The sequence below is a fragment of the Lepidothrix coronata genome, unplaced genomic scaffold (genome assembly GCF_001604755.1).
Source record: "Lepidothrix coronata isolate B3197 unplaced genomic scaffold, Lepidothrix_coronata-1.0 Scaffold109, whole genome shotgun sequence".
NCBI lineage: Eukaryota > Metazoa > Chordata > Aves > Passeriformes > Pipridae > Lepidothrix > Lepidothrix coronata.
The window spans coordinates 1,669,305-1,686,492 of NW_016690289.1; the positions used below are offsets into that span (position 1 = coordinate 1,669,305).

Below are 17,188 nucleotides of genomic sequence, written 5' to 3' on the forward strand. Positions count from 1 at the left end.
AAAACATAAGTGTAACTTCATCAAAAGGAGCAACTCAGATTCTTGCTATACACTGAGAATAGAGGGAGTACTTCCCTCCCATGCATTTTACCCATTACTCTTACACAAAGAGCATTTAAAAGTATATCCATGATCGTAATTGTTCTTTTACAGCACCATTGCCTAATTTAGTCTTAGAAATCCTGCTGCTGCTTCCTGCTTCCGTGCCTCCTGCTCACAACTAGTCAAAATATCCCATTGTTCTGGTTCCGGCCAAGACAGGGTTAATTTTTGCAGTAGCCAGGAGGGGGCACAGCTAGGACCCGGGAGGTTTACCTTTCGTGCCTCCAATTCTCCTCTCCAGCCCGCTGCAGGAGAGAAAGGGGAGGGGGTAGTAAGCGAGCAGTGCTGAGCAGTGCGTGGAGTGGTTTCAGTGGCAACACCAAATTGGAGAACACCATTCCTAAACCACGACACCTATGTACACTCCATTCTAATCCACAGTATTTTTAGATTCAGCGCATTCCTTATTGGACTTCAGCAGGCCACTTTTGCAATTTGCACCTGCTGAACATGGCAAAACAGTGCTGCTCGGCACTATTTGGGTTCTAATACAGAAATTCTATCCAGTATAAATAAATTAGCTTTGCAGTGTTCTCTACTTCTATAAGCAACAAGGAATTCTGTTCCCTCTAGTCTTACTTTCCAGGAACACAAACGGCCCTCGAAAGCCAAGTGATTTTGTGATGAATCAGACAAGTAATGTTAAGTACCACCCCCTTCTCCCCCACCGGATATCAGACAACTCCAGATGTTTGACATCTCTTCATTGGGGGTGGGTGGGAAATGCCTATGCAGCTTTGGCGTTGGCCTCTACTCAATAGGCAAGAGATAACTGCAGGTAAGTAGATAAGCAGCAAAACTGATGTTCAGAGTTGTGAAATAATCTTGCCCTTCCTCCATCCCTCAGTACTATCCTGAATTTAAAACATTTAGTTCATTTTGGATTGGTATTTGACCTTTGGAAATACAATCTTTTAAAATTTTCCATTACTGAATAACTTTGATTTCAGCATATTGTTTCTCAATTTATGGTGACTTCTAAATGAAGAAATTAATACCAGAAGCATAGCTTGTGGAATAACCATAAATAAAACTGTTGCTAACTTTAGTTTCAATTAATCTAATTAAGAAATACAAGAGAGCTCTAACTTACTTTTATGCTTTGTAAAAGTTGTTTCTTATCTGTTTCAGAAGACAGATTCCTTTATTTTGCATCCTGAACTTCATTATACTACCAAGATTCACTTCCTTGTTTAATGTTTTTATTATCTGCATAATCATTTCTGCTAAGAGCCTCAACGTTGCCCAGGCAATTCCATTGCCATTCCCAAGGCAAGCAGAACAAGAACACTGCCCCTGCCACAAAGAACTTCCAATCTATATGTAAACAAACGGACAGTGAAGTCCAAGGAAACAAAATGACACTGATCAGCATGCCAGGCAGGGAAATCAACAAACCACCCATTTGTGCACTGTAAGGTATTTTTTACAGAGTTCTCTGCAGAATAATGGGACTGCTGTGCAGACTTTTATGATGATCTTGACTCAGTCTTAGGGAGAGGCAAGGAAAGAATTAATACACTCAGCTGAAAAGTGATGTGAGTACTGTAATTGTGTTAGAGCTGGCATCTCGCCAAGGAAATTATGGGCTGAAAGCAGTTACAGGTACCAGAGGGCCCTCAAACAAAACCAAGTAACTTCAGCTTCACCCAGCAGAAAAGGGGGAGACAGAGAAGGGATGCAGAGTTTTAACTATTTTTAATCAATATAAAATAATCTGTGTAAAAACAGTCAAAGCCATGCTGCAATTGTATTCTTTCAGAATGCAAAAGATAGCTACAGAGCCATCTTGACAGTTCTTGGATGAAGGCCTGTGGAACTAACAACAGCATTAGATTCTCAACACCACAAAGGGGATACAATTAAGCCAGTACATACCTCCAACCCCTCCATTCAAGATCCAAGGTCAACCTGAACTGGGGGAAAAGAGCGCGCATGCGCGCGTGCACACACACACACACACACACACACACGCACAGAGTCTTTTCCACTTGAAGAGTAATGTAAGCCCACAGCATGCTGTATTACTCTAGCACAGATGGAAGCCACTGGTACAGATCTCATCAGCTGTCTCAGTAACAGCCACTTACATGCTTACTATCATGTTTCTATGCCAGAGGACTACTCAGGGCACAATAAGGCAAACCATTGAAATTTAAAACAATAAAAAAGTACTGTTATTTAATCTTGTTCTATACAACCTCCATATTCTTTCCCAAAACGTGTAAAAATAAGGAGGTAAGGAGATGAGATTTTTCTGAAGTCCACAATGGACAGTTTTGGAAACTAACTTCATGCCTGCCAGCATAACAGTTGCATTTGAAACCAGTTCTCCGTAACAAAGAGAGAATACAGATAATGTAAGCTACATCAAAACAGCTACAGCTCACATTGCATGACTGGCCCGATTCTCTTTTTTCTTTAATGACTTGTGAAATAACAGTGGTAAGAAACAGCACAAAGGCTTTTTCTTAATAAATTTTAATATTAAGACCAATTTGTCTGGATAAAAACACAAAGTTACAAGTACCACACTACTGTAAATTCTCCATGATGCACAGTAGTGCTTGCAATATTTGAGTGACAAGCCTATTTTGGAACTGTTTGCGAAAGGTATGTCAAAGACGGAATCTTGGCATAAGTAAGAATGTATGTTATCAGTGAATTTATTATTGTGAAAATATATTTGTCCCACAATGTACACCACTGTAAATAGTCAAATGCAATATTTATGCACATCAAAAATATATGGGGTGAATATATACTCAATTTGGCATTAAGTAAGCAACAGTGAGTGAAAGAAAAATATTTAGGCTATTTTTCTGATTTCATTTCACTGGAAATTTCCTAATAAATCACTCCAAAAGGTAATATTTGTGGTTCAAAACCATCAGTACAACAGTAATTCTGTAAAATAGTATGAATCTGATAGTGACAGCCCAGTCCTCCTGCCACTAGATTCAGATGCATTTGGCTTGTTCTCACTGCCTTAGAACACGAGTCCAGACACCAAAAAAATGAACTACCACCATCACAGCCTGGAGCATATTAGCTCAAAACAATGTCAGATCAGAGATGCAACATCAATAGAAGGAGATGACACTTTCAAAGCACTTGCCAGATTCTCAAGTATTAATTATATACACACATGGTTAAGTACAGAATACTGAAGAAGAGTGTACTGAATAGCAATTAAAATGTTCCATTGATGTTCTCCTTACTGCAATGGATATTCACATTTCCCACATTGGTCTAGGAAAGATACTGCAATCTAAGCATGTGATTTGATGCTACTTAAAGCTTTGTGATACTGTTATGTATTTTCTTTATCTACATAAGCCCCCCAAACATTACTGCAAAAGAACTCTATCTACATATAGAAATAACACAGACTTGATTTGGTGGCTCTTGTTTGACTGTGCTCTTGCAAAGACATCTGCTAACTCTTCCTTGCCTGCTTAATAGCATATGTATTTCCCTGCCCCTCAGGAAACAAATGGTACATGATAAATCACTTCCTTCAATATTATTCCCATAAAAATTCACAGTGACCAATTCTGAGAGAATTTTTTTTTGGTTGGGTTTGTTTTTTTTTAAAGTAATTGTGCAATATAAAATTCATACTACAATTTTCAACTTTGGTAACTTACAGAAAAAAGATTTCAAGCTCTTAAACTAAGGACCAGGTCAGGATGTTGCTTACACTATGCTCCTTGTGCTGTGCAAGCACATCAGTTAATGTTCATCCCTTTTCTTGAGGTCCTGAAAAATTCTATTGTTGATAAGAAATTGGCTACCATTTCAGTTGTGAACCTATCTAATTTTCCTTGATACCTTTAAATGCTTCCAACACCTAAACTTTGTAAATTTTTATTTACTGTTTCAATTCACAAAATCCTGATCCCAAAGCCAACACCCACCCCTTCAACCAAACAGAAAAATCCAGCTGAGCCTCAACAAGTACATCTGAATTCTCAGAAGAGGAAATATTTTCTTGATTTAACAGCAACTGTACAATATTACAAACTCGGACACATGAAAAACAATCAGGCAATAGAAAAATGTACAACAGCTTTGGTGTTATACAAAATAATAAAAAAGACTGGACAGCAAGATACATAGTTCATTATGTTCTCACCACAGCCACTTCATTGCTGACTGTAAGACAGTTATTTACTTTTGATATTCTCTGTGGCCTTTCCACTCATGAAAAATCATACTGTATTACTACAATAGGATCTGTTATGAACACCATAAAGTAAGCTCCAAATTTTATAAAAACATCTTGCCTCTTCGCACTATTGCTTTGTGGCACATTGTCAACAGAACAGCAGTCCAAAATAAAGTGACAACTAGATTTAATAAATTAATATACTTTTTAAAGATGTACAATGCACATTCTTTTTAATCCAAGGTTTTAGGGTGTCAGGATACTTCTATTTACACATATACAGATCTCAGGCAGCATTTATAACATCAGAAAATGCAGATAAGGAACAAAGCCTTAACTGCTATCTGGATGCTGCTAACAGAAGCCAAAACACTGCTGAGAGTATTATTGGGAGAGATATCCAAAGATGAGAAGAGTCTATGAAAAAAGGACATGTAAAGGCAAAGGGAAGGTCAAGATGTTTAATATGACCATCTATTCTTGTGAAGATTGAGGTGGAGTTGTTGATGTGCCTGGTTTACCAGACTTCCGTTCATAATTCACAAGTCGTTGTCCAACAAGGTACCTGGGATTACAGGAAAAACAGTGAGAAATTAACACAAATTAACAGCATTTTGTAACACAATCCACTCTATCTCCTTTTCTGCAGAAGTAGCTTTCTCATTTCAGTAAACATTATTCTATAAGCAATACCTCCCCCTCCTTAATGGACTTTAACCACCCTCATCTTTTTTCTCAACATTCAGGCACCTTGTAATGGAATACAGGCATTACAGGCTTGTATTTACAGGCCTAACTTTGGCAGTCATACAATTCAGACATATACAAACTGCATGAAGATATGAAATATAAGGAGTGTGTTTGCAGTATTTATATACCCAGGCCCTTTGCTGGATACTTTTGAGAGCATCTTTGCAGTGTCTGTTTGAGTGTTTGAGTTCTTTCACTTGAACATCTGGAAAAACAACTGATATAAAATGAAATGAAAGGGCTAATGAGGTTCTTCTAAGTTCAAAAAAGAATCTGTGACAATGCAGAACATGCACTCAGTAAAGCTAAGCAAGGCTCAGATCCTGGTTGAAAAAAAGTAAATATTGCAAAGAAAGAACTTTTGCTGCAGCTTTAACTTTCTTAAAGGGAAGGAAAATATCCTAATGCTACTCCATGTCAAGCTTAAGGGGTGCGAGATTCCTTTATTTAAATTCTGTTTCAACATTATACCATCTAATCAGCTTAGGAGTTTTTGTACTTTTTACATTGTCCCTTACTTCTGTAGGTCATTGATTCACACTCCTACTTTTTGCCACCTAAATTCCTCTCCATGCTTCATATTTACTTGCTGGTTCTACATGCAGAAGAGCCATAGGCACCTATGAATTCTTCCCCTAAAACTTATAATTTCCTTTAGAAACTTTTTCACCATCTCTCCTTTTGTCACGGAACCATAAACAACAACCATCATATATTTTTTGTACATTCTAGAATTTCATAAAAACTTGTACATGCTTTTAGAATTTGTTATATGAAAGATTTAATTAAGTGTATTTCTAAACCACAAATCTCTACTGACTGGCATGACTATATTTGCTTACTTCCTGTTGTACAAACTCGTTGTCTGAGTAATACAGACTAATAATTACTGAAAAAAAAAATCAAAAAACCATACAAAATTTGGTAAGGACAAACTCTATCAAATCAACTGAACATTCTTTAACAGGTTAATTTGACTAATGAGTACGAAAAACAGTTATGCAGAAAAGGTTGAAGAAATGGTTTTATAAGAAGCAGATTGTGACATGGTTTTACTTCCAGGTGTATCATAATCATAACATTCACTAGTTCTTCAAGACTACACAGCAGGAGACAAACAAGCAATCAGCTTCATTTGTGGTAAAACGCATTCATGTTAGACATTGAGGAGCGTCTTCCATTTATAAAGACAGTCTATTCCTGTGTTTGTCTACCTGAACCATAAATAAAACATTTGCCAAGAACAGTTTAGGTCTGTCTCAACGGGCCGTTTGTCTAGAAAACTTCCTAAAATCCCTTTACATCACAAGTATCTACAATACCTGAATTCAATCTGAAGTTATCACAATTTAAAGTGGAAAAATTAAAAAACCCACACTATATACTCACTTGTCATTTTTAATATGTTCATAAAGGCGCTTGAACTGGCGGACTTGGAAGGACAGAATTCCCATCAAAACCACCACCATAAGCAGGAAAGGGTAAATCCGTCGCTGGACTAGGTTTTGCATTTCAGCAGTAACCCCTACAAAACAAGACAAAACCCTTACATGATCTAACACTGCTGAAGTAACTCACATATTTCTGCTTCTCTACCTGCTTCTAGACTTTTTGTTATACTGTAGCTTCAGTAGAACGGCTGTGAAACAAATTACACGTCCATTTATCCCACAGTTCCAACATGACAGCTGCTGTTCTTTTTAATCTGAAGCACTGAAGTGGAAAGTTTTCCATTAGCACAGTGAAAATCCACAGTAAACAAAGAAAAGGGCTTATAAGTTCTTTTGCTTATTGACTTCTGTATACCTCGTATCAGGAAAAAGTTGCAATAGAAGTCAAGTGAGAGATCGGAGAATAAAATGGGACTTCTTTAACATATTGTTAACATCAAAACTAACTACCAAAAGACAACTGTTGATGGAAAAGCTCAGACAGGAAAGGCTTTAAAAAAAAAAACCAAACCCCTCTATGTTTAAAATTTACATTTTATTCTAATACTATCAAAATCTCAAAACAAACCCAGTATTTTCACCTGTTCAAGCTTTGTTTAGAATCTGACAAGTCAGAAAAAGATGGCCTCAGCTCAGTATAGCTCCCAGAGAGACTAAAATTAAAGGTTGATTGTCCAAAGAAGAAATGAATTAATTATTCCTTTCTCAAGCCAGCTAGATATCTATATTTTTGCTGTTAGATATTATTCAGTCCCATACTCCTGGTGTAGCTAGTCAGAATAATGTATTGCATTTCTCAAAAAAATGCCACACTTTAAGACGACACAGCAATCCTTTAGCATTTACATTTGTTGGCAGAATAGAGGGGGTTTTTTGGTGAGGTTTTTTTGTTTGTTTGTTTGCTTGCTTGTTTGGGTTTTTTTAAATAACATAGAGCTTGGAGTGTTATTTCCACAAATATATTTACACTGCTATAAACCATCAGATGATAAACAGGTATTGTGAATGTATACATACCCAGTAAAGGTACAACACCAGAAGCTATGATGTACGGCACACACAGCGAGAGTAACAGAACAGAGATTACGGGTGCTGCCAGTTTACGGATGATGAAGTGTAAGTCAATGTTACGAATCCCGTTTGCGTATACCTAAAAAGGAACAAGTGAGAAGTAGAAGGGATCAATCGTGAAAGCCTTGCTTTGCACTTACACTAATAATCAAAAGGTTTTGCACAATTCTCCTTGTGAAAGGACATGGGTGTTCCCAACTTGAAGAAAGCAGTGATGGCCACAGTTAAACAAGGAAAAGCTCTCTGCCAATCTGCATCGTGAGTGTTCCAGGAAATCATTTAAACAGTGCCCAAGAGACTAACTTAATCAGGAATAGTGGGATTCAGTTGCAGGAATGCAAGAAACCAGTTGAAAGATCATTTAATAGACCTATAGACAGTGTTTTTGTGGGTGACCTGGGATCACTTTGTGCTGTTAACTTTGTACTGGAAGAGAATCCTGTGTATACCAACAGAATTAATCTATTAAATTTGGTAACAGGCAGAAAATAGGAACTTATTTTGTATTTTGGTGGGGCAGACTAGAGCCTCCGCATGTAGAGCCTGTGCCTGAAGAAAGGGCCTGCACAATTAAGTTTCTCCAGTTACTACCAGAAACTAAGGTCAAAATGTAACTAGATTAAGCACAGCAAAAGACTAGTTTTGAATGGCTACTACCTACAGCCAGACTATGGCCTCTGTCTCACATCCTGGATGAAACCATTTGTGAGGATGGCTCAGAAGAGTGACTGATGGCCCATGGAGAGCATTCGAAATGGAAGGAAGAGCCGTGATATGCATCAAAAGGTACTCTCAGAACTAAGACAACATTTCTGCAGTGTGACAGCTAAAATAATTTAATAACTGGGACTATGTGCTAGACTTACTCAAAGAGGCACCTTGTGTACAGAGGTTGGGACATGCACCATAGCCATCACATACTGTGCAGGGATGAAAAGTTACCTTCTGGCAAACACAACTGAGATACTTCACTGAGATGACAAGCACAGAACTTAAAGGTTATAATCAAGAAAAAAAATACTTCTGCCACAGAAAAGAACAGGCCATGTAACTTGGAACTGCTCACAGGAACTGTTTCATCTGGCTTAATAACCAAAGGGGAATGGGAATAGTGTCTTTCATCTGTACTAATCTGTGAATGGGGTAATATCTATAGCTCCAGAGAAGGCAAAATTCTCTGTTCTTGGACGTGGATGTAAATAATGTTCAGTATTTGGACACACTGACATCATCTAAAAATGTAATCATGTTTCTTTCTCACTTTAATAGAAATCTGATAAAAATGCATATATGTATATGCAGCTTTTCTTGATTTCAGCTTTCTGAGGTTTGCTTTTATTTTTAAGTGTACCTTAATGGATTAGGCTATACAATTTAAAAGGTTTCTACAAGACTAAATGAATTTTACTCAATTACTCCATTACTACAAAAGTAATTCTGTTATCTGATACACACATTCAAAAAACATTGAAAATGTATTATACAGAAAAATTCACATGGACAGATTCTCCCTACCTGTTCAATAACAGTTTTCAGCCACCACTGAGGACCCATCAGCGTTATGGCAGCAATTATTTTGGCATGCAGAACTCCAAGAGCCCAGTCCTAATTTTGTAAAAATGGACTGTTAGCATTAACATATCTTTAAAAAGCTAGACAACCAAAAGCTTTTCAAGCATCTTGTTAATCTTACTTATAAATGAAAATATAATTACTTTTCTATTTACATAGGATATTGCTTAAAAGGGGTGACGTCATCTGCAAACTCCTATGGAAAACAGGATGTTCTCAAGCTTAACTGACGTCTGTCAAATTAGCTCCCTGGTACGAGGAAAATCAGTACTACTATTAAACCAAAAGCAAATACAAAACAAAAGCATTACACTTACATAAAGCAACAGACTATCATTCTGGAACAGAATAGTTAACACTGGTAACATTTACCTAGAAGGATGTTATTTTGATTCCTCTAAAAAAAGAATAGAAACAAGATGCAAAGATGTTCACACACTTCAGGAAAGGAGTTTTTTCTGTTCTTTTAAATTTTAGTCATTCACAAAACCCTCTCTGATATGAGAAAAGCTAAACAAAGCATGGTAACACTCTTCATGAGAAAACATCATACTACTTAGAAGAAAATTTATATTTTAACATAAACTGCAATTATTATGGCATGGAATTAAAAGAACATAATATAACTACTGGCTTCTACTAAACTTTACATCATGAGTCAATCCTTTCTGGATTACAGATATGTGTAAGATTTTCAATAAGAGCCACCAAAAATAGAATACAAAATATAGGCTGAAAAGGTATAATAAACAGCTACAGAACTGGTAAGACTTAAGATATCATAGACTAATCATCCTTTTCTTAAACTGCTAAGGAAATACATTTTCTTTAACCAATTATTTAAAGAGTGCTTTTGTTCACATCTATTTTCAAAAATTTAAAAAATTGTTCCAAAAAACGTCAGTATTAAAGTTGATTCATGTTTACTTAAAGCTGTACCCTTTGTATAACTTTGTTCTCTTTTGTGAAAAATGGAAATTATTCTCAATTTCAATAGCTTCTTGTTAATTTAGAACAAGTCTCAAATTCCTCTAATCCATTATTTTGAGGAAGCTCTGCCACATGAAAATAAAATTTTTCAGTATACTGTATTTAAAACTTCTAAAGAACTAACATGCAAAACTCAAGAATTTTTAGAATATCTAGCATAGTAAATTCTTTCCAAAACCATTTAGAAATCAAGATCATCTATCACTGCAATTATATGATGTCCTGATTTATTAGTCATTTACTCAGATACCTCAAAAATATACTTGTATTTTAAAATAATGGAATAATTAAATTAGCAGTCAAATTCTTCTCTGTATTCTGGCTTTCAAACATTTGGATACCGAAAGTAAACAAAAGCTTGTCTGTGGGCAGCTTACAAAGTCACTATCCCTGAACACTTCCTTGTTACTTAGTAAATGCATTCTAGATATCTTGAGTTATGGTTCCCTCAGTTGGGTGCCTGAGTTATGAGTTCTTTCATAATTCAGCCTATGTGATGGAAGCATTCATCACTCAGTCCTGTCTTCTGGATTGAAGAAAAAGAAATTTGCACTGCCTGTGAGACTTGACTGAAGAATAACAAAACATGACTACCTCAAAATCTTGTATTAATGATTTGACATCTCAACCCAAAACCAGCATGACTCTAAAGCATATAAAAATTCCATTTATAGTGGGCATCATTACTGAATTAAAGCCTTGTAAGGAAAAAACGATCAGCTGAACCTCCTGCTGCATAACTGTATGCAGAAAGCTATCCAGAAAGATCAGACAGAGTATGTGCATACATACATTCAGCTATACTAACTTCCTACATAACTTTACAATGATGCTACTGGATAAAGTGTCTAGCTGGCCACTGAAATGCAAAGATCCTCTGATGTCATCTCACAACAGTTTAGCTTTTCATACTCTGAATTCCTCACCATATCCTTTTGGTTCAAATAATCCTCATATCCAGACTTGGCTGCCTTTTCTCTGCCACACAGAAACATATTTATAGAAAATGCTCTGAGGCACCAAATCAACATGAAACAAGAACGCTCATAACTCCTTACATCAAGAGCAGCAAAGGAATGGGAGCAACTGACCTGCCAAGGATAGAAGAGAGGTGTTTGATCCAAAGGAACTCTCAAAGGTGCAACGATGACCAGTTCAAAGAGAAGTCCAAGCAAAAGTGGAACCACACCAGCTAGCAGTATAGCCACTATTAATGTCTTCATTATCTAAAAAGCCCCAAGACATTTAATTAATATATTTACCACAGGATTCCTTGTTTAAGCTTAAAATGTAACTTAAGCTACATAAACACACAGCTCTGGCAGAAAAACCCCAAACTTACGCAGACCTAGAAATAATTTTTATTACATATGTAGTTTTGCAATGTAATTTTTCAAGATTGGGTCCTATTCCATACCCCCTACAAAAAAAACCAAAAACATGACTGTGCCTACTAGTGTCCATATAATTCTAAACCATAAAATAACCTTTGACTGTTATCAGTAGGGAATACCACCCAATGGCACTTCATCGTATCACGTATTCTAGTATGTTGGAAAATTGGAGAACAATTTTTCCAAAACTGCCTTTTTTTTCTCCAGAGAAAACCAAACATTAAATATTCAGTCATTATGGGATATTTGACTTAAAAATGATAAACGCAGAACACCATGCTTGATTCTTTCTTTATTCTAGAATTCTCTTACTTTACATGCATCATATAAAACTAATCTGACTTAATTAGCATGATAAGGAGAAGGGACAAAGAACAAGTAAAGCACTATATTTTGGCTCTGAATTTTCTTAAAGAAACTTAAGATTTCTTAAATCAAAATGAGGGATATCTGGGAAATGTGGTATAGTACATGAAATACACACTTACACTGCTCTTCTGTCTGTAATAGTTCAATAAGCACATAAACATATCCATAACAAGAGATCATTCATGCTATGAATGTTTAAACTAACTGTACTTCGCTTAGGCAAGAAATGCACAATAGAAATCCTCAAAATCAAAACCAAGATAAAAATTTGGGGTATAAATTTTCTTTCATGGTGAGAATCAGAACTCCTCCTAATAACAGATATTTTCTTTAAAAATATTAATTTGAACAACATAAGATTCGACAAATGATGAAGATCTTTCTTAAAATATGCATCAAGCTACTTTGTAGAGATGTTCATCATCATCTATCAGCTTTACTAGTTTTTTTTCCATTTGATAATGTCATATTACTAAACAAATAATAGTTAAGCTTTGAGGAATATGTGAACATGTAAATGTCTCTGAGAACACGTAACATTTGGAATAATATAATGCCACATATTCCCTTTTAAAGGAAAACAGAAAAATATACACATATATATAAACATATATACACACACACTTATTTACACTGATTGCTTAACATCATGCTAAATGGCTTCCAAAAATAGTTAGCCTACGCAACAGGAAGGGAAGCTGCAAAAGCTTTGAAATCGTCTGAAAAGGAAAATGGAGTGAACATTACAGAGTAAAATTTGTAAGCAAAAATGAAACAACAAGTTTCATTACCTACTTTCTGAATCACTCAGTAGAAATTTTTCTTGAGACTCACCATGAGAGACCATTCCTTGACCTTCTGAAAAATCACTCTCCGACCTTGTGGCATCCAGGCAACCAGTACTGTCACCGCTCGGATAGTCAGCCAACAGACATAAAGACCACAAGCAGCTGTGTACAGTTCATGGATTTTGGCAGTCCCCGTCCAAAATGACATTAACCATCGGCCAGCAAACACTGAAAACATAAGCACTGTTAAATAGAGTCATGCTTTCTGATGTATTAGGGAAGGATGCCTATTAAAAAACATTTATTAAATTTATTGTTAAATATGAATGCACAAATATTGTTCATCATAAAACAGTATTTTGGTACTATACCCATAATGCAGAAATGTGTGAAGCACTATGTAAATAGTTTCAGAAATTATGCAAAATACATAGGTAGAAATTTTTTCCCCTAAAATTTCATTATGACAGCAATGTGACCCGAACTACAGCAAAACAAATCATTGAATACAGCACTATTCAGAGCCTAAACACTAATCTTCAGAACTGCAAAGGCATTAGTGCTAAGCTTGAACTTAAATTGCATGAGCTATATTTGCATTACTTCACTGCCTCACATAATTTTTTAAGACTTATTGATGAGGCTTCTGAAGCTTTATGACAAAAATGGGAGACTCATTTGCTACCATTCATTTCTTAATAGTGTCTCCATTTACCAGTATTTCAGAGGAATTATTTTATGTACTACTATTAAAACAATCACAAAATTTGTAACTCTGATCTCAATACATTACTGACTTTAGGATCATTAATACAAGGAGGTGTAAATCACATGGTATTACAGCAGACAGGTTATAAAATTCAAATGAGTTTACACGTCTTATCCTTTTGATTTGATTAAAGTACTTATTCATACATTTTTAAAGTGATATACATGCCACTTCCCAAAATCTGCTAGTGACCTGCCAAGGTCAGAATATCTGAAGCTGGAAGAGACCCATAAGGATCATCAAGTCCAACTCCCTGCTCCTTGCAGGACTCAATAATGACACCTTCAGAATATTTAAGTAAAGAAATTAGAAGACCTGGTAACAAATGACATATTTTCCTTCTCTAAACAGTAAAGCAGGTGCAAGAGTTTAAATCCCTTTTTTCTCTCAATACTAATGAGATTGTCTCAGCACTTGGAGCTATGTTGTTAAAGGAAAATTATTCTACAACAAAACAATGGGAATGGCAATCTCTGTCATTTAAATACAAGTACTATCACTATCATTTAGGTTTTTAGATTATTACAACTTGATGATGTACCATTAAAAATGAGATGATTTTCCACGTTTTCTCCTTTTAACTTTAAACAATGGTTTCAAAACATCTGCCATTGCTGAGCACAGCAACACACAGAGTTGCTTTTAATCATAGTTTTACAGTAATAGACTCACCTGGTAAGGTAAGGCAGATAAGACTAGCAATCAGTAATGTTATGCACATGAAAACAATCAAAAGAAATATCTGAAAGAGGGAAAAAATAAAAAGGATAAAAAGTTTATAAGAAAGTTACTTAATCAAAGCAAAAATATCCACATAAAAGATACATCATCCTAGAAAGGCAGCTGAACTAAAATATTCAAATACCAACTGATATTTACTGTATAAATAAATCAGCAGTGAGAAACCGACCCACAGGACATGCAGAGCAACTACAGTGTTGTGCATTTCTTTCTAAGAGTTTGCATCAGCTGTCCCAAGAGTAAAAATTAACATTTGAATCCAGAATGACTGAAGTTCTCCATTAGATTACATTAAAAAAAAATCATCTCTTCATTTCTGCACTGACCAGCACAACTCTCAATTAATCCTGAAAGGTTTCTAGCTCTGTATGCCAGATGAGCAAGACAGTGGTTTTCTGTGAAAAACCTTGCTGAGAAAGTTCTTCCAGATGTCCTCAGGTTTATGTGACCAGAAGATAACAGTGAAGCTGGTCGCTTCTTAGTCAGGTTTACATCTTATCAGAGAATTATCATGTACTTGACTTCTTTAAATATGTCTCAAGCACCATGTGCTATGTGGCTCTGCTTCATTAATCATCAAAGACACACAACAAGCAAGCCTACTATGGGAAAGCTAACACCTTATCCTAACAGATAACTGAAAGTTAAATCTGTAACATATATTTTCCTTAATGAGACTTTTGGGTATAAAGGAAGGAAATTTCAGAAGCACTACCACAGTGTCATGCTGTTAGCCATTGCTTCCATTCTCACAATAAGTGAGCTATGTTGGAAGTTTACATTTGATTAATTCAGAGTTCCAATAACAACAAAATAATTATCTAGTTTGACCTGTATATTATTCTAGAAATTTAAGTATTTGCCAACAACATTTCCTTTCTAATTTTAGGGATTTAGAACTTCTAAGTACTATAACACTTCTATGTTTAATATAGATGCAAATGAAACAGAAATTCTCCATTTAATTTCTTAATAAAGTCAAACAGTTTAAAATACACTTCAGCTACAAGAGCAAAGTATGCCCCCTCGAAAGCCATGCCTTGTTAGAGGCACTCCCGAACTACCTGTTTGATGGGGGCTTATTGTATTTCTCTCCATTACTAATTGTGAAGAAAACAAGACGTAAACTAACAGGTAACAGACAACATATATGGGATCTATAAGTAAAATCATAGAAATGACAAGCTGAAAAAAGCTTTATGTGAGAATAACTGTAAGTCTACTTTTTAGAAAGATGCAAACCATACAAAACACAACACGACCCACCACTTGACTTCTGATAACGTGGGCCAAGTCCTTCTTACAAAAAAAATACTCACTGTATTCTTCCAATTTCATTTTCTATCCTCTTTATGTCTTTGATATACCTACCCTGAGTGGGAATTTTAAAGGCCTACGATAAGGCTGGAAACCCACGGGTCCTCCTTGTTGAAGTATGGCTTGATGGGCTGCATGAAGACCTTCTCCCACAACTGGAATGGCATTATTATTGCGAGCATGCTGGTTGTTAGGTTGCTGATTTGCATTGTTTTCATTCTCTTCCTGGTCACCAAGTAAGTAAGAATGAAGATCCCTGTAACAATCAAAATTTCAGTTTTGTCCTGTTTGATACGAATGAGAAACTTATAGAAACATAGGCCTACTCAGAATGTGTACAAGCTGTACAAAACTTATACAGGATTTTCATAAAGTAAAATAAGCCTTTTTCTGATAATGTACTCAATGTCATCATACTCACAGAATTTAGAAGGAAAATGCTAGGGGATGTAAATTAGAACAGTTGGAACACAGTCACAAGAAAAGATTGCTTATCTGTTAGATTGCTTTAAAAACATCACCTGGTATTGCAGTGGCTGTGTTTATGAAAGGAAAATTGCATTGCTATTTCAGTTTATGAAAGCACACAGCTCTACTGACAGCTTTTATTTTACTGTTACCAAGCTCTATTGGAAACAATTGCCTTCAAACCTAAACTGTACGAGAACAGCAGATCATTGCTATAGACAGGGTTTCAAAAGTACAGAGGCAGGCAGAGTCTTTCAAAAAGATTCTAAATGGCTAAAAACCTGGTCACAACTTTCTAAGAACATCAATCCTAAAAGAATCAATCTATTTAAAAAACTTTCTGTTGATGTTTCCCACATATATCATTAGCAAAATTTGAATTCGATAAAAAAAGACCCAAACCCAATATGAACATTTAGAAGTTAATTTTCCTCAGCTTTAGCAGAGTAAGATGTGTGCAGATATTCTATTGGCAGTGAAAACATTTTCACAGCAGTTTGCTTTTTGAGAAAAACAGAGAAGATTTTCATCTTTGCTCAGCTAAAATTGCTGAAGAGATAATTCACAACTGTTCTAAACAGCTGCAACAGTGGAGAAAGAAAAGCCATTTTTATCATTGTCTCCAAAATTCTCTTGTTGCATCATACTTAAACACCATCAAAATGTGGAAAAATTAATAGAAAAAAACAAACCCTTCAAAATGCAAAGAGTACAGGGGGTGAGGAGAGTTTCTTTATGAAAAGCTAAAATAAATATTTTGGATTGCAGTGAAGAAAAAAGTCTTTCATTCATTTACTCAGTTTCTCAGACATAACTTAGCAAAGAATAAACCTTGATCCTAGTAGTGCAACACTCAGCAAGACACAGTGGGAGAATGCCAATATACTTTGAAGTAAAACCGAAAGGTATACAGGAAAAAAGAAAATCAACTTTATTTTTTACTTGACTAATTTGGCAAACAACAGATGAACTAAAAAATAATTTCAAGTGCTAGAACTCTGCCTAGCAGTATAATAATCCACTTTATCTGATGAAGATACAGTTTTTCCTTTTTTCTGTTTTAGAGACTGAACTCTCAACTTTAACATCCCCAATTTAAAGTTGTTCACTTTTTCAGCTTAATGTTCTAAATAATTTTTCTTTATTTTTTTCCTTCTTATAGTAAGAAGTGCAGGAAGTGCACGTGAATTTTACATGACTCATGGAAATGCTCTGCTGACACTTATCTCTTCATT

General features: G+C 35.6%; 1 protein-coding gene across 2 annotated transcripts in view; it reads right to left on the reverse strand.

The window, feature by feature from the left end:
- Window positions 1-1,783: 1,783 nt before the first annotated feature.
- The window catches only part of MARCH6 (membrane associated ring-CH-type finger 6), a 46,988-nt gene continuing 31,583 nt past the window's right edge, over window positions 1,784-17,188 (reverse strand). For both annotated transcript variants that reach the window (XM_017824112.1, XM_017824111.1), the window contains exons 19-26: window positions 15,540-15,741; window positions 14,100-14,169; window positions 12,705-12,886; window positions 11,199-11,333; window positions 9,061-9,150; window positions 7,492-7,624; window positions 6,413-6,548; window positions 1,784-4,838 (exon numbers count right to left, since the gene is read on the reverse strand). In XM_017824112.1, the coding sequence (XP_017679601.1) occupies window positions 4,748-4,838; window positions 6,413-6,548; window positions 7,492-7,624; window positions 9,061-9,150; window positions 11,199-11,333; window positions 12,705-12,886; window positions 14,100-14,169; window positions 15,540-15,741 (1,039 nt within the window). In that variant the 3' untranslated portion in view covers window positions 1,784-4,747. The remainder of the gene's footprint in view (window positions 4,839-6,412; window positions 6,549-7,491; window positions 7,625-9,060; window positions 9,151-11,198; window positions 11,334-12,704; window positions 12,887-14,099; window positions 14,170-15,539; window positions 15,742-17,188) is intronic.